General features: G+C 44.2%; 3 protein-coding genes across 4 annotated transcripts; 2 read left to right on the top strand and 1 right to left on the bottom strand.

Moving 5' to 3' along the window:
• Nucleotides 1-658: 658 nt before the first annotated feature.
• Nucleotides 659-6,054, bottom strand: ribc1 (RIB43A domain with coiled-coils 1). Of its 2 annotated transcripts, none has more exons than XM_077018500.1 (7): nt 3,027-6,054; nt 2,697-2,917; nt 2,448-2,562; nt 2,162-2,280; nt 1,595-1,813; nt 1,317-1,426; nt 659-847 (listed from the first exon to the last, which is right to left on the bottom strand). In XM_077018500.1, exons 1-7 carry the CDS (start codon nt 3,223-3,225, stop codon nt 766-768), a joined length of 1,065 nt encoding a protein of 354 aa, XP_076874615.1. In that variant the 5' UTR covers nt 3,226-6,054; the 3' UTR covers nt 659-765. The 2 variants fall into 2 exon arrangements, with proteins under 2 accessions (XP_076874615.1, XP_076874614.1); XM_077018499.1 differs by having other exon boundaries at nt 661-847; nt 1,317-1,483; nt 3,027-3,802.
• smc1a (structural maintenance of chromosomes 1A) lies at nt 4,401-13,698 on the top strand. The gene is made up of 26 exons (XM_077018498.1): nt 4,401-4,806; nt 5,168-5,356; nt 5,451-5,563; nt 5,678-5,881; nt 6,048-6,286; nt 6,451-6,709; nt 7,206-7,346; nt 7,512-7,594; nt 7,690-7,789; nt 7,901-8,008; nt 8,119-8,304; nt 8,418-8,597; nt 8,892-9,038; nt 9,183-9,320; nt 9,432-9,548; nt 9,638-9,744; nt 9,913-10,054; nt 10,312-10,457; nt 10,675-10,828; nt 10,997-11,107; nt 11,207-11,363; nt 11,486-11,640; nt 12,297-12,448; nt 12,562-12,631; nt 12,764-12,874; nt 13,030-13,698. The coding sequence occupies exons 1-26, from the start codon at nt 4,698-4,700 to the stop codon at nt 13,108-13,110; spliced, it is 3,699 nt and encodes a 1,232-aa protein (XP_076874613.1). The 5' UTR covers nt 4,401-4,697; the 3' UTR covers nt 13,111-13,698.
• Nucleotides 13,699-13,920: 222 nt separating this feature from the next.
• On the top strand, nt 13,921-19,119 carry srm (spermidine synthase). Its single transcript, XM_077018501.1, has 8 exons — nt 13,921-14,189; nt 14,717-14,837; nt 15,046-15,138; nt 15,303-15,456; nt 15,566-15,649; nt 15,747-15,892; nt 15,989-16,111; nt 16,283-19,119. The coding sequence occupies exons 1-8, from the start codon at nt 14,059-14,061 to the stop codon at nt 16,298-16,300; spliced, it is 870 nt and encodes a 289-aa protein (XP_076874616.1). The 5' UTR covers nt 13,921-14,058; the 3' UTR covers nt 16,301-19,119.
• The last annotated feature ends 294 nt before the right edge of the window (nt 19,120-19,413 follow it).

The raw sequence follows: 19,413 nt of genomic DNA, 5'->3' as shown, positions 1-19,413 counted from the left end.
TCAAGGCCGCATATCAATTGGGTTGCCTCTGTAAAACATTGTTAAACTTTGTGCTGTTGTATTCTACTTGATGTGGTTTTAAATGATGTCACGTCTTAAACTGACCTAAACTACTGGAGTTTAATTTCTGAAGAGGTCCAGGACTAGACATCACTTCACTGAAAATATTTCAATAGTCACATGTACCCTTTGTTTGATTGACATAAATCAAAGGTTATTGAAATCTGACAAAATAAAGAAGAAAATGCAATTGGGTCAGGGTGAGAGGATGAGTTGATGAGAAGAATTGATGAGTGCACTAGGGCACTGTAGTTCACTGTCTTGATAAACGGCCATGTCACTTTTTCTGTTGTGTGTTTGTCTGTGCGTGGGGGGGGGGGGGTCAGTGATGACTGAGGGAGGGGTGCGGGTGGGCCTGGGGTTGACCTGGAAAACTAGTGTATGTGAATCATGAATCATGTGAATCACTCACTGTATTGTAAATGCTTCAAAAATAAAAATCAATGGAGCGATCTATACCTGGTGCAATGTTGTCACAACAATCTGTGAGACGCTATGGATTCACTGAAGAACATTTTTGAGCCTGTGCTTCTGTAGCTGTTATTTCTGCGTGTTACGTTAAAATAGACACTGCGGCACGATTTATTAGTGCTTTGAAAAGCATAATTTATTCATCATTTAAACAAGGCCACACATTCTGTGTGGTTTGAAATTCAAATATCCACAGTGCACCTGCTGCTGGGCAGAAGATGTAGAGAGGGGCATCTAGCGTGAGCTTGTGCTGAACTGGGTGAAGTAGCGTGCAGTAGGCCGGTTGGTGTAAATCTCATTCCTGAGGTACTGTTGGCTGTATGAGAATGGATATATATGTGTCAATCACTAAACCACTTAAAATCACTTACGTATTCTCTTTTTAGATTAACATTAAGTTTTCACTTAAAGGAAAGTACAGTGCCTGCTCAAAACCTCCCTAAATTATAAATTTATTCTAAAACAGATGTTTTAAAAATGTCTTTGTGGCATTTGTATCTACGAAACAAATTTTGAAAAATACTTTGTTGATTTTTGTTCAATTGTACATGACAAAGACGAACATCATATGAGCTTAACAAAATATCACCTCAGGAAACTTTTAACAATATACCACCATGACTTACTACCGCACAAATGGCAAAAGAACAAGCATTCACATTGTCAGAGGAACCTTCAGTGTGAAGAAGCTAAAGGGTCTGAGAGGTGTGGGCTAGCATTGGGCGGGGCTCTCTGCGTGTGTGTGGCGTGTGTGTGGCGTGTGACGGATGGCATGTGGCCCTTACCGTGCCTGCTGTTCTCTGGCCAGCTGCTGGTTGTAGCAGTCCAGCTGTGCTCTCCTCTCCTTCTCCATCAACCTCACACTGCTCTCCTCCTCCACCTGCTGCCTGGCCTGCTGTAGTTGCAGCAAACCCCAGGCCTTCTCCCTCTGTTTCTCAAGCTGTGTGAGCCTCTGGGGTGAGGGGAGGGGTCGGGGAGGGGGGGGGGGGGGGGGGGACAGGGATGTACTTCCACAGTAGAGACAGAAGAACACCGTTTGAAAGCAAGGGAGATGTTCCTGTACCTCTCTCTCAGCGCGCTGCTCCTCTCTCTGCCTGTAGATGGCGCTGAGCTGACTGGGGCTCATTCCTTTCCAGCGGTCGGGTAGCACGCGAGGGGCTCTCTCTGCAGCCTCCGGGCACTCGGTCAGCAGGTCAGAGGTCACCATGTGCTGTATCTCCGCCAGCCCCTCCCCCTCCCGTCTCATCCTGTCTTGTCTCTCTCTCTCCAGCTTCTCTTCCGCCTACAAAGATGCCACTCAAGGTCAGAGTTCATCAGCTTTTACCCTCCCATCTCATCTCATGTCCTTGGAGGGTTATTAACTATTGATCAAAAATGACAGTGACCAACCGAAAGCCGAGCAGTTTAAAATAATAAAAATAGGGTTGAAAAACATTTCAAACTATAATGAGCTCTGTCACATGAAAAAATATATATACTCAAAGGAACTGGCTCACTGTTTGATGTGCTAAGATTCTGTGAGGAGCCCTGTGAGATCGATCTCCCTCTGTCTGTCTCTCTCTCTCTCTCTCTCTCTCTCTCTCTCCATCCCTCTCTCTCTATCTCCCTCTGACCCCACCCTCCCACCCACCTGTGCCTGGTTGTAGCTTTTGAGGGCGATGGAGGCAGCTCGTCTACACTCTGTCTCCAGAACATCCAACTGCACAGCACGCAGGTCCTGCTGCAGCACCTCTCTGCCTCTTAGCAGCTCTGCACACACACACACACACACACACACACACACAACATTCACTGCTTACCCAACATACGCATAATTACGGATGCAATAAAGAGGCAGAGGTAATAGCACTGATCTAATGAGGGAGTGTGTGTGTGTGTGTGTGTGTGTGTGTGTGTGTGTGTGTGTGTGTGTTTACCTCTGTGCTTCTGCTCCTCCTTTTGCCTGTCCCGCTCTTCTTTTTGAGCTCGGAGCGTTCTCTCGTTCACCTCCATCTGAACACTCCTCCTCTCAACCTCCCCAACTCCCTCTCCCTGAACCCACATGTGCGAAAAACATACAGATCACTCCAAAAACCTCTAACATTCTAAATCTAAATGCCTAGTTCGTTTCCTTGGGTCATAAAATTAGTAATTAATGTTTAATAATCGCACAGGGGATATTGCACCTGAAACACCTGCATGCTTGCAGGCCCGAATGACTCTGGAGCAAGTGCGTTGACGCCAGGCGCCCCCTGGCGGTTGCAGTTAAGATCTGCATCACGAGAGTCTCCTGCGCGCTGCTGCGTTGCCCGATACTCCACAAGGTCCCGAGCCAGATCTCTTCTCCTCTCCTCCTCTTCTCTCTGCTGCCTCATAAGCATTTCATCAGCGCATACACGCAGTGCGTCTGTATAACGGAGGGAAAACGAAAAAATGCGCTTTAAGTCACCTTAAAATTGTACATTATAGTTTTGCTTTATTCACTAGTTCGGGCCTCGACCCATTTGAAGGGCTACCGTGGGCCACGTCCCGCTGTTTCTCTATCTCGACCCTCTCACGCCGCTCGGCCATCTGTCGCTCAAGCGTCTGCAGGTCCAAACCCATGACTCGGTTCCTAGTGTTGAAGATTCGCTTCTGGCGGGCCGCCTCCGCGGAGCGTCGCCGCTGCAGCGCCTTCATGGCGGTCTCGTCCACGGGCAGGTCCAGCCTGAACATCCTCCAGGGTGGAGTGGGTCTACCGGGGTCTCGTTAGATATCTAAATTTGTTCTATGTTTTGAGTTCTATGGCATTAAATGTCTCACAGAGTGACTTGTAGTCTTAGTGACAAGTGTACGAAAGTTGCGAGCGTCACACTTTGCCACTTTATCACCGAAAAACGACGAACGAAGCCGCAACCAAAACCCAAACTGGCCAAGCGCGTTTATGTGAGACGCGCAACACAGTTTCGGTGGTTTTGTGTTCGGGAGGTCTGCGTGTCCATGGTAATCAGACATGCGCAGTACATGAGGAATCCTTCAAAAAGCTGCAGTCACGCAGATAGACTGTAAAATATATACAGAATGTGTTTGTGTATAAACCAGAGACTGTCTAATCTATATAGGCCTACGGTCTGTGGTATAAACCCTGCGGTCACGCCTGTCCACGTTGTTGTGAATGTGTGGACATTATTAGGCAAGAGACAAACTCGCCGCTCCGGTGAACGTGATAGGACGCCAATGAATACATTAATAAATAATAAATACGCGAATACGTAAAATATAGGGATACTAAATAAAGGCTTTGTCATTTCAATTGTGTTAATATTTAGTGAAAGTTCTAATAGACAGCTCTAAACGCTTATTGAACTGCATTTTTTTTTTCATTTAAAAAATAAAGCTTTTTTAAAACGTCATAAATTATCTGTATTCTCTCCAATTTCAAATGAGAATGAGAAAGGATATTTTGCCGCAGGTCAATTAACACATCAGTCTGACAATGTCACTCATACACGATCAGGGCGTTATGATTGTTCGTTTTAAACGTAAAGACCTTTTAAATGTCATATGGGTTAAGAGGCCATTAAAAGGCCATTTTCTGTTTCCACAGACCACTATAAAATAACGACAGATCACGATAGGATCAGGACATTATGATTATTATTTCCAAAATTAAAACCCTCAAAATTCAAATATGAGCAAAGTTCCCTTAGATGATAACGAAAAGAAATTTCCTATTTCCATAGAAATGTAAACTAAATTGAGATTGGCGAGTGCATATTTTCTTTTAGCTCTCAATATAGGAATAAGGAAAATAATTTAGCATCGTGAACAACTCTTTCAGTCTCCTAATGGACCTCTGTTAGGCAGTATCAAATGTCTATGTGGCAATCAACCAGTCATTTATAAAATAACCCGATTGTCAGAAAAAATTCCAAAACCTTGCTAGTGTTTCGATGAAGAGCTGACTTTTATTATGTACTGATTTAATTTGCGTTTATCGAGAGGGACGTGCAGAGATCTGGACCTGCTGGAGGTAACGCGCCAGACGGAGGTGGTCTGACTGCAGGGGCTAATTTTAAAATAAAAACATAACTCCAGTCGACAACAAAATGGCACAAAAAAACCATAGAGCTATTATAGCTCTATAATCAGAAGACAAGCGAAGACTCTTTTTTAAACGAAGCTTGTGTGTCGCAGTGCGAGTCAGCATGGGTTATTTGAAACTAATTGAGATCGAAAATTTCAAATCTTACAAAGGACGACAAATAATAGGACCTTTCCACAAATTTACAGCCATAATTGGACCAAATGGATCGGGTAAGTGCGGATGTGAAGTCCGATGTTAATGACTCGCACTAAAAGATTGTCTCTCGATTGTTTTGCTGTCAATCATATTTAAAATCATAGAATTACATTGCCTATCATTTCGTCCTGTTTTATGCGCTTCCCTAATCCAAATACAAAACATTTAGTAGATTTAGGGTTCACACAATAGTGTGGGAAACATATTGTAATTTTATTTCTGATTGGAGCCACACCCCCTATCCTAGTTCAATAGCAAAATAGTGTCCTTCTGCATGTCAAAATCTTAAGCAATTCACAAACGCAAATATTTTTAACATTTATATTTTTATGTGGTTTATTTCATTTTCGACACTTCATTTAAAACGATATTTAGGAAAGTCAAACTTGATGGACGCCATCAGTTTTGTGCTAGCAGAGAAGACCAGTAACCTCCGTGTCAAAACCCTGAAGGATCTGATCCATGGCGCGCCAGTAGGAAAACCAGCTTCTAACCGGGCGTTTGTGAGCATGGTGTATTACGAGGACAACGGGGGTGAACGCACATTTACGCGGGTCATAATAGGTACAATCAAATTTAGATACGTTTGTTTTTATTTCGATAAGTAATCTTTTTCTTTAAGGTACCTTACACCGACAGTCTGTGTATCTGTTTTTAGGGTCCTCTTCAGAATATCGGATTGACAACAAGGTGGTTGGACTCTCTGAGTATAGTGAGGAACTCGAGAAACTAGGTATCCTAATCAAGGCCAGGAATTTTCTAGTGTTTCAGGTAAATTTTTTTTATGAGAGCATCATCACTGGATGATGAAATGATAATTTGGAAGATGGATCCTCACTGAGATCATTTGTTGGTCTTTTTCTTCCACTGCTGTTTTCTCCCCAGGGTGCAGTAGAGTCCATAGCCATGAAGAACCCGAAAGAGAGGACTGCTCTGTTTGAGGAGATCTCCCGCTCTGGGGAGCTGGCGCAGGAGTACGACCGCCGCAAGAAAGAGATGGTGAAGGCCGAGGAGGACACGCAGTTCAATTACCACCGTAAAAAGAACATTGCAGCTGAGCGCAAAGAAGCCAAACAGGAGAAAGAGGAGGTCTGCCTGCTAAACGTTTTATGGTTTACAAAACCAGATATTGAATATCAGAATATAATAGCCAGTTCAGTTTTGCTCATTTGTGTCTTTTTTTCTACTGTAGTATGTTATTGCAGTGTTGTTCATTCAGAAAAATAGCAAACGGGAACTGTGTGTCCCCATGCAGGCTGAGCGCTACCAGCGGTTGAAGGACGAGGTGGTGAGAGCCCACGTACAGCTGCAGCTCTTCAAGCTCTACCACAACGAGGCGGAGATCGAGAAGCTGAACCGGGAGCTGTCCCAGCGCAACCGCGAGATCGAGAAGGACAGGAAGAAGATGGATCATATCGAGGAGGAACTGAAGGAGAAGAAGAAAGAGCTGGGGAGGATGATGAGGGATCAGCAGAACGTTGAGAAGGAAATAAAGTACGTGGGAACTTTCTTAAATCTTTGAGATCGCCCGAGATCAGGGTGTTAAACTATGAAAAAGTACCTTTAAAAACCAACAGTAGTCTTGATCCAGTGTCTGTACTCTAGGAATAAGCCCTTGGGATATTCTGTCAGTCTGAAATCAGTGTGTGCCATCACAGAGAGAAGGATGCAGAGCTGAACCAGAAACGGCCACAGTACATCAAAGCCAAGGAGAACACCTCTCACAAGATCAAGAAGCTGGAGGCGGCACGCAAGTCTCTGCAGAACGCTCAGAAGATGTATAAGAAGCGCAAGGCTGATATGGAGGAGCTGGAGAGGGAGCAGGGTGCCGTGGAGATGGCCAGGCAGGAGTTTGAGGAACGCATGGAGGAGGAGGCTCAGAGTCAGGGCCAAGATCTCACCTTGGAGGAGAACCAGGTGAGCATCTGAAAGGTTTCCTTCCATTTTATTTATGTGTGTCTTACTAAATGGACCGACCAGACTGAGGTGCAGCCTGGGTCCGGGAAGAATCTAGACTACGGTTCTAGATGGTCCTAGCTCATGTCCCGAGGACCTCTGGTATGGACAAGAGAGAGAAATGGACACAAAAATAAAGAGTGAAGAGAGGGAGGCATTGGGGTGTGTACTTGTCACAACAACAGTCAGGGAAGAATAAAGTTACATATGTGGTTGGACTTTAGCCAGGGGGAGCTACGGTTAAAATGGGCCTACCAGACTGACACTCAGAATATAGTTTCAACACAGCGTGACAGAAATGTGCCTCTGAGAAAATGGCTGCATCAGAAATAGCACATTTGGATTAAGATTTCTTAACTTCCTGCTTTTTTGTTTTCAGTTCATTGTTACTAGCTCAGTAAAAAAAATAATGTATGTATCATGTGATCTTCTCTGTGACCTTCTGCATGGTCCTCAGGTGAAGCAGTACCACAGGCTGAAGGAGGAGGCCAGCAAACGGGCAGCGACTCTGGCCCAGGAGCTGGAGAAGTTCAACCGTGATCAGAAGGCTGACCAGGACAGACTGGACCTGGAGGAGAGGAAGAAAGTGGAGACAGAGGTGGCCTCACACATGAGCGCACAGACAGACCTTAGCGGGAATGTGCCCGTCAGACAGTGATCCTGTGGTTTTAAGGGTCATTCTACACACAGGCTGCTGGGCGTTTCACCAATTGTACTTGATTTGAAATGAGTGTTAAATGATGTGATCCACTGTGATTTTTAGGCCAAAATTAAGCAGAAAATAAGAGAGATCGAGGAAAACCAGAAACGCATAGAGAAATTGGAGGATTACATTGCAACCAGCAGGTGATCCATGTGATTATCTTTTGAGTGGTTCGTGTTTTGCTTCCCTGTAATGCTGCACAAAGTGTTGCTCTTCATGTATCTCCCTGCCTCCCCAGACAATCTCTAGATGAACAGAGACGGATGGAGGAGGAACTAACGGGAGAAGTGGAACTTGCCAAAAGGAGGATCGATGAGATAAACATGGAACTAAACCAGGTGAAAACTCACACAATAACATGACCTCTCACACCAAGAACACTGTTTCCTGATGGCAGTAATGCAAATGGTGAATGTTTTGTGTGTCTCCTTTTTTTTTGCCTGACCAAGGTGATGGAGCAGCTCGGCGATGCGAGAATCGATAGGCAGGAGAACAGCCGTCAGCAGCGCAAAGCTGAGATCATGGAGAGCATTAAGAGACTCTACCCCGGCTCTGTGGTGAATGGTGCTTTAAAAAAAAAAAAGACTTTTAGCTTGTTTTTTTTTTTTGGGGGGGGGGGGGGGGGTGCTTGGGTTTAATACTTGTTTTCTTATATGTATCCAATCAGTATGGCAGGCTGATTGACTTGTGCCAACCTACACAAAAGAAATACCAGATTGCTGTGACAAAGGTGCTAGGAAAGAATATGGACGCCATCATTGTGGACTCTGAGAAGACAGGCAGAGACTGCATCCAGTACATCAAGGAGCAGCGAGGAGAGCCCGAGACCTTCCTGCCGTTGGACTACCTGGAGGTTTGACCCGCATTCTCTTCAAGACACTAGCGGAACCAGCCGATTGGCCATCCATATCTTCTGCCGCATGCTAGATGTTCTCAGCACGGTTCCTCTCGTGTTCCTCCCTGAAGGTGAAGCCCACAGATGAGAAGCTGAGGGAGCTGCGTGGGGCCAAGCTGGTGATCGACGTGATCCGCTATGAGCCGCCCCACATTAAGAAAGCCCTGCAGTACGCCTGTGGAAACGCTCTCGTGTGTGAGAACGTGGAGGATGCACGCAGGATCGCTTTTGGGGGTCCTTACCGCCATAAGGTGAAAACAAACACACACACACATGAAAAGATTACATAGTGTGAACACAACACACAGACTAGTGTGAATTCGCAGAGGACAGTGTGAACACAGCACACAGAATTCACTATGAACACAACATACAGAAAAGTGTGAATTCACAGAATACAGTGTGAAAACAACATGGAATCCAATAGGCCTTCACACACACACATCTGGATGTGGTTTTAAAGTATAGCATTTTCTACTAAGGGGTTGAACAGGGTGCCTTATCCATCTTGGTCTTGATCACTTTCCTTTTTTATTCTTCTGAAGACTGTGGCCCTAGATGGCACACTTTTCCAGAAGTCTGGCGTGATCTCTGGAGGAGCCAGTGACCTGAAAGCAAAGGCCCGACGCTGGGATGAGAAAGCTGTGGACAAACTCAAAGACAAGAAAGAGAAGCTAACAGAAGAGCTCAAGGTGACTTACTGAACCCAGCAGCACGCGTTCGACCAAGTGGCGTATGGAGCGATGGCTCGTTTATGTTAAGCTCAAATTGAACAAGATGTATGTTGTTTTGTCACGGTCTCCTAATGCTTGGTTTGTGGTCACTGCTCGTTTCAGGAGCAGATGAAGGCGAAACGTAAGGAGGCGGAGCTGAGGCAGGTGCAGTCTCAGGCTCACGGACTTCAGATGAGGCTCAAGTACTCTCAGAGTGACCTGGAACAGACCAAGACCCGCCACCTGTCCCTCAATCTGCAGGTGCGCCCACGGAACGAGGCCTGCAGGAAGTAGGTCTCTAGTAACTAATGCCGTCTCTGTCAGGTCTCACACTGTGAGGTGTCACACCGCCCCCCCCCCCCCCCTTTGCAGGAGAAGTCAAAGCTGGAGAGCGAATTGGCAAACTTTGGCCCACGCATCAACGACATCAGGAGAATCATCCAGTCACGTGAGAGAGACATCACGGAGTTGAGAGACCGCATGAACCTGGTAAGACCTCTGATGGGTGAGCGTCCATCCAAGCTGTTCTCTGTAGCTGCTGACAGTGACACTTTGTCATTGATGGTGATATTTTCTAGGTGGAGGATGAGGTGTTCATTGAATTCTGCAAGGAAATTGGGGTGAGAAACATTCGAGAGTTTGAAGAAGAGAAAGTGAAGAGACAGAATGAGATTGCCAAGAAACGGTGAGTATGCTTTTGACATGCGTGTCTTTTTCGCCCATGCACTTCACAGCACACATCACATCACATCTGGTACAAAGGTTCTGATTCTGATTCTGACTTTTGGACTTTGTTGCTTACTCGAGTGTCTATTTCTGCCCTGACATCAGCAGTTTATGTCTGACATTTAAGACTTGAATTTGAGACCCAGAAGACTCGTCTGGGCATTCAGCTGGACTATGAGAAGAACCAGCTGAAGGAGGACCAGGAGAAGGTGATGATGTGGGAACAGACGGTGAAGAAGGATGAGAGTGAGATCGAAAGACTCAAAAAGGTGTGTGTGGTGGTGTAAGAGGTTTTGACTTGCTCGGGTGTATGTGCCAGTGTGCAAAAAAAAAAAGGTAGGCCCAGCATGTGGTGATTGTAACACAGAGAAGTAAACCAACATCTGACAACAGTGTCTCCAACTGGATTCCTTTCATCACTGCAAGTTGTCCTAGTCTCTTAGAGAGATGTTTCCTCTGATGGCGTCCGTGCTCACCTGAAAGCCGCTCTCACTGGTGCAGCCTTCTTCTCTCAAATGTACTTCAGGAGGAACACAGACACATGAAGATCATTGATGAGACCATGGCTCAGCTGCAGGACCTTAAAAACCAGCACCTGACGAAGAAAGGAGAGGTCAACGACAAGAACCGCGAGATGGAGGATATTCGCAAAAAACTTGGGGCTGCCAACAAGTGAGAAATGATCAGTAACGATTGCTGATCTACATAGTATTCTTTTTCTTTTAATTGCCTTTGTGTTCAGATCACTGAATCTGTCTAAATCTGAATCAAGTGTAATCTAGTATATGATCTGGCATCTATTACAAATAAAACCTTGCTTTGTTTGTAAATGTGTAGCCGTTAAGAATAATTTGTCCTCATAGTGTGTGATCCTGTGGTGTGATGTTAGAGAACTGACCCAGCTCCAGAAGGAGGTGACGGCCATCGAGACCAAACTGGAGCAAAAGCGCAGTGACAGACACAACCTCCTGCAGGCCTGCAAGATGCAGGACATTCGCCTTCCTCTCAAATCGGGAACCATGGACGACATCAGCCAGGTAGAGGTGGAGTCACGTAACTGTATAGAGCGCTATGACAAACATTACTAGTCTAGTGGGTATATAGACCATGGCTATTAATGTGAACAGACATATGTAGGCAGGAACCACAGATGTCTGAAGTCACACGCTGTAAATGATAGCATGCTGTTGTGATGTGGGTTTTACATCCAGGGAAGTTCCCAAACTGATGAGTCCATCAGTAGCCATAAAACGTCCAGCTCTGTGCATGCCAAGGAAGCCCTCATAGAAATCGACTACAGCAACCTTAACGAGGACCTTAAGGTATTTACAAGCGCTGAAAAATCCCAAATCCCACGCTCTTGCAAATGTGGCGTCTAGTGAGAACAAAGCAGGCAGCACTGTTTTGGTGTGTGCGCGCAGGACGCCCTGTGTGAGGAGGAGATCAAAGCTGAGATGAACACACTGCAACAACGTCTTAACGAGCAGCAGAGCGTCCTGCAGCGTATCAGCGCGCCCAACATGAAGGCCATGGAGAAGCTGGAGAGCGTGAGGGACAAGTTCCAGGAGACCAGCGACGGTGAGCCCGGAAAGTTTCCTTCTATAGGAGGAAAGATTTGTATACAAATCTTCTGGGTAAACGATTTTGATGTAGGTACTCGGATGAGGAAACATTTATTTATTTGTTTTTGCGTTTTCCAGAGTTTGAGGCAGCACGGAAGAGAGCTAAGAAAGCTAAGCAGGCATTTGAGCAGATCAAGAAAGAAAGGTTTGACCGATTCAACACCTGCTTTGAGTCTGTCGCCACCAATATTGATGAGATCTACAAAGCCCTCTCCCGGAACAGCAGTGCACAGGTCTGAAGTAACCAACATTCCTTTTAAAAACAATAAAACTGTCTTACAGTGATTGCTGGGTGTTAGAGTAACTGCCTAATTCACATTCAGCGTGTTGTGATGCTCTGGTATTGACGTAAATAATCTAGTATATTGTAAATAATCCAGTACCAATAATTAAGGCAGATGTTTGCATGTTAATTTTGGAAGTTAACTTTGCTTGAAAGACCATTTGATTTTAATACAATGGAGTGAAACCTGAGTCGTGTTGTGATCTGAAATATACAGTAAAGAACAAAACAGCTACAAACATTTAGCTCTAGCGCATAAATTGGAATCTAGTTAGTAAATATTAATTAGACAAATATTAGTTTAGGTCATGCTTGCACAGCACAAACGTCTGAAAAGCTAAAGAAGCTGTAACCTGCTTATATGAGGCTCTGTAACTGGCTGCTCAGACAGCAAGCAGCTGCATGATTGGTGGGTTCAGTTTCTCTCAAAGAAGCAGCGATTTGTACATATTTGGTGTTATATTTTCTGTAGAAATCACAGTAATATTACTGTGGTTTCTTTTGGCCACAATAATTGTGAAAATCTTGATATTCTGACATCACTGTGCAACATATAATGCCCTGTTCTTAATGAGACTTCTAGCGACGAGTCTTTCTGTTGCTCAGGCATTCTTAGGACCGGAGAACCCTGAGGAACCCTACCTGGATGGGATTAATTACAACTGTGTAGCTCCAGGAAAGCGATTCAGGCCGATGGACAACCTGTCTGGAGGGGAGAAGACGGTCGCGGCTCTCGCTCTGCTTTTTGCCATCCACAGGTGAGACGGGACCAGCTAAAGTCCTTTACTGTTCCTTATTGTGACTGAATGGTTTGTAGTCTGCAAACATGTTGCCTTTTCTAATGAAATGTTTTATATTGTTTCCATCTTAGCTACAAGCCCGCGCCGTTCTTTGTCCTTGATGAAATAGACGCTGCACTTGATAACACCAACATTGGCAAGGTTTGTGTTTGTCGTTCATAATTAGATCGGAACTGCTAGGGGATAGACCTGAAAAATTATCATTCGGCTCATCATTGCCCTATGACTAAGTTTAAATTATCACAGTAATTTGATTTTTTAAATATTCCACAGGTGGCCAATTACATAAAGGACCAGTCAGTCCAGAATTTCCAGGCAATTGTCATCTCCCTGAAAGAGGAGTTCTACACCAAGGGTGACTCCCTCATAGGAGTGTACCCCGAGGTTTGTGTTTTTTCAGTAAAAGAAAAACATGGCTGTTCTTATAGCACACAATGCAAAGTACCCCTTCTTACCACTTTAAATACATGCATGCCAGTGCATACCGGTTTTACATTTATCACTGTGTGTGGTAATTCTAATGGTTTATCTCTTCACAGCAAGGAGATTGTGTCATCAGCAAAGTACTGACTTTTGACCTCTCACAGTATCCTGATGCCAATCCAAACCCCAATGATTAGGTCACCAGATTTTGACCACTAGAACATACATACATGTTTTTAGACAGCACTATTCTGTAGTCTCCAACAGACAGCCACTCTGTGATGTGTGCACCATCGTGTGTGTCCTTGAATCGTTGTTGTACTTCTGAGAGTTGTCATGTGCATAAAAGCCACAACACGGATGGCGTGGCTAAATGATGTTTGTTCAGTGGTGATGTGTGGTGACACGTGAGCAGCAACAAAATATTTGTCAGATATGTTAGACACACACACACACAAAACCTAAAACTACATTTAAATAAGAATTCTGCTGATTACGTTATTGTGGTCAAATATTGTGTGTTTACATTCCAAGAGTCTGCAATTGTTACAATGATGCATTGCGTGGTTGGTTTTTATTTTTTAAATATCGTGCCTTGCTTTGCCATCTCTTATGATGAACACAAAGAAAACTCATTCCAAGATCTTCTGAACTACCTACTGTGTAAGTGAAAACTAGCACATCTAGTTTGAATGTAGCATGTATTAACTGCAAATTGAATCGTTGGTTTAACTTAATAAATGCACAGAAAAATAATAAATACATATCGGAAACAATGATTTTGCGTCTCCCTAATACATATGAACGCATTTTCTTTCTAAAAAAAAAAAAACCCATACGCAATAGCACAACGTACGTCGCGACACTTTAACGTGAACGTCAAGTTTCACGTGGGTTCATTTTGTTCTCTGTAAAGCCGCACTAGCTTGTACGGAGACCCCGCCGTACTCGCGGTTGATTGGCTGGTGTCGGTGCGAGGGCGGGCAGTAGCCTCGCTCCCATTGGCCAGTTCCCGTGTCTAGGTTGGTTGCGGTGCGGAGAACGCCCAACGTGTCAGTGTAGCGGATCCACCGATAGTTTTCAGAAGAAACACGCGAGACCCGCGGGCGTAACTGGGCCGATAACCGGGCCGATACTCGTTCACCATGGACAACATAAAAGACGGCTGGTTCACCGAGACGTGTACGTTATGGCCCGGCCAAGCGATGAGTCTTCAGGTGGAGGAGGTGCTGTACGATAAACGGTCCAAGTTTCAGGATGTGATGGTGTTTAAGAGGTGAGTCGTGTCCGCCCGGTGCTGGTCTGGTTCGGCCGGTGCTGGTCTGGTTCGGCCGTGGTGGTGGGTGGTCCAACCGTCGTGCCGAACCATCATCGCCATCCTCGTTTTCTCTGAAGTCTCCAGAAATAGCCCTGCTGATGTAAACGGCCACGTTGGCTAAAGTAGCTGGCTAGCTGCTGGTGATGTTAGATCTCCAAGCCAAGCGGCCATCAAGTTGTTCCAGCGGCCCCTGACCACGAGTGTGACGGCCCGGTGTCCTGTGTGCGGTCCTCGGGTCAACGTACATGTCGTTTCCTTTAACTTAATGATCCGTATCCAGCTGGTTCAGATGTGCACCAGTCCTAGTTGTGGCCACATGTCCAGTATTGTGCCCTGTCACGCCACAGCCCAACGTTAAAATAATACAACCAGATAGATATGAAATAACTGCACTATATACCTGCATGTCTGTGTTCAAGGCCATGTGTCTGCTTTTAGTGCACATTATTCTAAACTAACGTGTCTGTCTCTTTTCTCTTGTGCAGTAAGACATATGGTAACGTCCTGGTTCTGGATGGTGTAATACAGTGTACAGAACGAGATGAATTCTCGTATCAGGAAATGATTGCCAACCTGCCCCTGTGCAGTCATCCTTCACCCAAAAAGGTAATCGCTTCATTTAGATCTGCGCACACACTTCTGAATAGTCAAAATGATGGAAGGAAAAGTCTGTTTTACAGAACAGTGTGTGGGAGGGTTTAACACACGTCCATGGTAACGTGTGAGAGGAACACGGACCATATTGAGTGAGCGGGTGAAGCGTGCCCTGCCTGTTGGCCCCCTCGCACACGTTCTTCTCATCGTTTATGTGCAGGTTCTGATTATTGGAGGAGGAGATGGTGGTGTGCTGAGAGAGGTGGTCAAGCATCCGACGGTTGAGTCTGTAGTTCAGTGTGAGATTGATGAGGTTTGTAGCAGAGGGAATTTCAGCTCCAGTTGGGGGTGACTTATTAAAAACTAATTCTTTGATATTAAATGCTGATATGTCTCTGTGCTTTTCAGTTTTTATACCTACAAGTGTGTATTTTCCATTGACTGCTGTGCCTGTTTTGTGTTGTGATTTCCTCACAGGACGTCATCAACGTGTCAAAGAAGTACCTGCCGGGGATGGCAAAGGGTTTCTTCAGTCCCAAGCTGACTCTGAATGTAGGGGATGGTTTTGAGTTCATGAAGCAGAACCAGGATGCGTTTGATGTCATCATAACGGACTCCTCAGACCCTGTCGGTATGAACAAATGACGTGTGGATGCCTCGGAACGAGCCTTTGGTCTATCGTGAAGTGTAGCTGTGAGAGGTGCTTGGTTTGTTACTGACAGAAGACTTCCTTGTTTCAGGTCCAGCAGAGAGCTTGTTCAAAGAGTCCTACTACCAACTCATGAAGACGGCGCTTCGTGATGGTGGAATTCTTTGCTGTCAAGGTTGATGCAGTCACACACTTCCACACTTTTTCATCGTGGAAAATCTCTCGGAGAAATGTGTGATCATAAGTAAGGATGTTTGGGGGGGTTTTTGCAGGAGAATGTCAGTGGCTTCACTTGGAGTTGATTAAAGAAATGCGAACTTTCTGTAAGACGCTGTTTCCAGTGGTGGATTACGCTTACTGCACCATTCCCACGTACCCCAGCGGCCAGATCGGGTTCATGCTCTGCAGTAAAAACTCGGTGACTGTTCCACTCTTCCTCAAACTCCCCGGTTATCTGAATGTTGAACTCCGCAGAAAGATTGTTTTTCATGCTTGTGTGTTTCAATTCCTCCAGGAAACTAATTTCCGGGAGCCAGTGCGAGAATTGTCTGGGGATGAGATTGAGAACATGAGCTTAAAATACTACAACCCTGAAATCCACAGAGCAGCATTCATCCTTCCAGAATTTGCCAGAAAGGTTCAACTTATGGAAAAATACACAGCACCAAACTACAAATAATGCCCAGTTTCTTAACATTCATTTTCCTTTGTCATCTAAAAGTAGTCTAATTTTTGTACAACACAGTTGTGGAAAACACAATAATGCAAAAACAGTCCAGTATCTGAATACCTGTGTTTTGTTTTCCAGGTACTTAGTGAAGCATAAATGGAACCTTCCTGTTGCCATCTTGACTTGCACTGCCTTCTGGGAAGAAAAAAAGGGTGGAGGTGTGAGTGGCAGTGCTTCTCCTGGCTCTCTCCACCCGTGCAACATCCCCACCCCCCACCCCCAGCCGGTCTGCTGCTCTGCTTCAACAGGACAAAGGGAACGTCGGGTTGGGGGGGGGGGGGGGGGGTGCTTTCTGCATGTTTTGGACAGTTTCTCGGCTCTCATTCCTTTCATTGCTGCGATACAGACTTGCCATTTGCCATATGTTTGTTTGTTTGTTTGTTTATTTATTTGCTTTGTTCTGTTCCTGATCACATTCATGGGTATCTTCCGGGTGAATTTTTTTCATCAGAAACATATCTGTGCGTTATGGAACGCGTTCAGCATAACATGGTTATTGGCTTGGATTAATGCTAAATTAGTCTTATATCATGTTGGATAACCTCAGAAAGTTGGTGTTACATTCCACTAATGCTGTTATTTGCTGCTACCAAGGTAACCAAACAACTTTTAAAATGGCAGTCGAATGGGAGAAGCAGCGTGTGAATTTGATGACTGTTTAAGGATCAGTCTGCCGTTGCTAGGAATGAGGCCGTCATTATTCTGGGTCGCTCTGTCCGTCTGCAATAAGACACGCAGCTGAAGAGAAATCCTGCATCTGTTTACAACATTGTATTCATGGTGAGCCCAGAGAGGGCGAATGATTGGCCAGTTAGACAGTATAAGATAATGAACTAATATGATTTTACTAGTTGTAGTCAATGTAGGCTAATGCAAATAACCTCATTCAAAAGTTATTAATATAGCCATTTAATTATTAATGACCTCTGGCACTCCCTTTTAAAGTGGATGCTGTTTCTTATGATCATTGAGTGTTTGGTCTGTGGGTGATCTAAACCTGTGGGGCTCTGAATGTAGGAGGTAACTGTGTTTCGCTGGTTTGACGCCCTGCACCCTGAGTAGTGATAAAACGCAAAGTGAGCCTGACTTGCATAGAAATGTAGGTATTTTGTATAACACTTGTGTTGAATTATGTGCATCTCATATGGTATTAATTGTGTATTCTTATTTTGGCAAAGTTTTGTGTGCATCTTGGTTTCATGTGGAAAGTGAGCTGTCACTCATATTCCTAACCTTTTGTGGTAAGAAATCACCAAGTGCAATGTGCAACACTGTCAAATGAAAGAGTCCGAAACTAGCAAGGCACTGCTAACATTTTTAAATTGTGTGAGAGGGCATTTCACCTTTCAAGAGCACACGTTTGCCTCAGCCACCTGCTGTTGTTTTGCTATGAAAACGTGTCCGTCCTTTATCATAATATTCATGAGATTAAGCAGATTTTGCAAAATTCATAAATTCTTTTGAAATAATAAACTACAAAATAAAATGCTGTCATTTATCTAAATCTTAGCATTGGAATCTCACATTTACGACCAGCAAAAATTGTTTTGCGAAGTAAGAGTGCACGTTTGAAGCATTTATGAACACATGGTGTCGGTGTACATGGAATTGCTGACCACAAGATGGCAGCAGTAATCTTTAGCACAGCCAATATTGCTGTGAAATCCAAAGTGTTAAAAGGAAGGTTGGGAATTCTAAAAGGACAGTAGCCACTCACTGAAGTATATACACTCACTGGCTATTTTATTAGGTGCACTTGGATAGTACAGGATATGTCCCTTTCTGCCTTTACAGCTGCTGCCTTCATGGCATATAGAATAAACGAGGTGCTGGAAACATTCCTCTGAGATTTTGTTCTGTAATGATGGATCCGTCATGATGGAATCGTGCAGTTGCTCTAGTTGTGTTGTTCACACATCTGTGATGTGACTCCTGTTCCTACACACCAAAGGCGCTCTATTGGACTGAGCTCTGGTGAGAACATTTGAGTACAATGAACTCTTTGTCATGATCAAGATGCCAATTTGAGATGATTTGATGTGTCGTGTTATCCTGCTGGAAGTGGTATATGGGTACATTGGTCATAAAGCGATGACCGTGGTAAGTAGCAATGCATTTGCCCTTTAATTAATGCTAAATTAGGTATTTATTGGGCCCAAAGTATTCCTAGAAACTTTCCCTACATTATTATTGAAAGAGAAATTATTTCTTCCAACCTGACGTGTTTATGCAAAGCAGGATGGATCCGTTATGCCATATTCATAATGCATCTAAATAGTATAGCAGAAATCAACACTCATCAGACGGGAAGATGATTTCTCATTGTTCCTCAGTACAGGTGTCGTGAGACAGAGAGAGAGTGTGAGAGAGAAAGAGGGGGATAGAGATAGAAGTGTGAACCGCTCGTGTGAACCGTGCTTCTGTTCCTGTTCTTAGGAGTATCACCAGGTGTGGTCTGCTGCTGTAGCCCACCTGCTACAAGGTTTGATGTGTTGTATATTCAGAGATGCTTTTCTGCATTCTTTGTTTGTGACGAGTGGTCATTTGAGTTACTGTTACCTTTTAATCAGCTCAAACCAGTATGGCCATTTACCTCTGGCATCAACAAGGAATCTTTGCTCAAGAGAACTTCTGGTCACTAGATATTTTTTTTCCATTCTCTGAAACATTATTTTATTTGTGTATGAAAATCTCAGTACATCAGCAGCTTGTGAAATGCTTGGACCAGCCCGTCTACCACCAACAACCATGTCACATTCAGGGTCACTTAAATCACCTCTCTTCCCCCTTCTGATGCTCGAATTTATCTTGAGTTCATCTTGATCATGTTTGCCTAAACAGGGTATTCCCTGGGATTCAATATTTGTGTTAAGGAGTGGTTGAACAAGTATACCTAATAAAGTGGCTGGTGAGTATGTCATTTTTTTATTTATCTAATAAAAATAGCTATAGCAGAGTAAGCCTGCATTTAAAATAAATATATTAGAGGTGTGTATATACATTTTGGTCTACATTTCATATTTGTATTATCGTAATAACTAAACTGAGCAATGATTTTCCTCCCAAAGCAAAATAAGCAGACCTTTTAATACTTTTACACTGAAATTGATTTTGTTTTTAGAATGAATTGCACTTCCTATAAAGTTAACAAATCAAATACATTTTACAATAAGTGTTTACTGCTTAAATGAAGCTGGTATTACACTTAA

Source organism: Brachyhypopomus gauderio, chromosome 10, assembly GCF_052324685.1.
Source record: "Brachyhypopomus gauderio isolate BG-103 chromosome 10, BGAUD_0.2, whole genome shotgun sequence".
Lineage (NCBI taxonomy): Eukaryota > Metazoa > Chordata > Actinopteri > Gymnotiformes > Hypopomidae > Brachyhypopomus > Brachyhypopomus gauderio.
The sequence above is the reverse complement of the archived record's forward strand: the minus strand, read 5'-3'. Positions and strand labels throughout refer to the sequence as shown.

Excerpts from the sequence above, each read along its gene's own strand:
- ribc1 (XM_077018499.1), bottom strand. The coding sequence starts at position 3,225 with ATGTTCAGGCTGGACCTGCCCGTGGACGAGACCGCCATGAAGGCGCTG. Across the intron at positions 2,918-3,026 it reads ACAGCGGGACGTGGCCCACG|ACGCACTGCGTGTATGCGCT; the intron begins GTAGCCCTTCAA and ends TCCGTTATACAG. Across the intron at positions 1,814-2,161 it reads AAAGCTACAACCAGGCACAG|GCGGAAGAGAAGCTGGAGAG; the intron begins GTGGGTGGGAGG and ends GCATCTTTGTAG.
- smc1a (XM_077018498.1), top strand. The coding sequence starts at position 4,698 with ATGGGTTATTTGAAACTAATTGAGATCGAAAATTTCAAATCTTACAAA. Across the intron at positions 11,108-11,206 it reads ACCTTAACGAGGACCTTAAG|GACGCCCTGTGTGAGGAGGA; the intron begins GTATTTACAAGC and ends GTGTGCGCGCAG. Across the intron at positions 11,364-11,485 it reads GTTCCAGGAGACCAGCGACG|AGTTTGAGGCAGCACGGAAG; the intron begins GTGAGCCCGGAA and ends TGCGTTTTCCAG.
- srm (XM_077018501.1), top strand. The coding sequence starts at position 14,059 with ATGGACAACATAAAAGACGGCTGGTTCACCGAGACGTGTACGTTATGG. Across the intron at positions 14,838-15,045 it reads GTCATCCTTCACCCAAAAAG|GTTCTGATTATTGGAGGAGG; the intron begins GTAATCGCTTCA and ends GTTTATGTGCAG. Across the intron at positions 15,893-15,988 it reads TGCTCTGCAGTAAAAACTCG|GAAACTAATTTCCGGGAGCC; the intron begins GTGACTGTTCCA and ends CAATTCCTCCAG.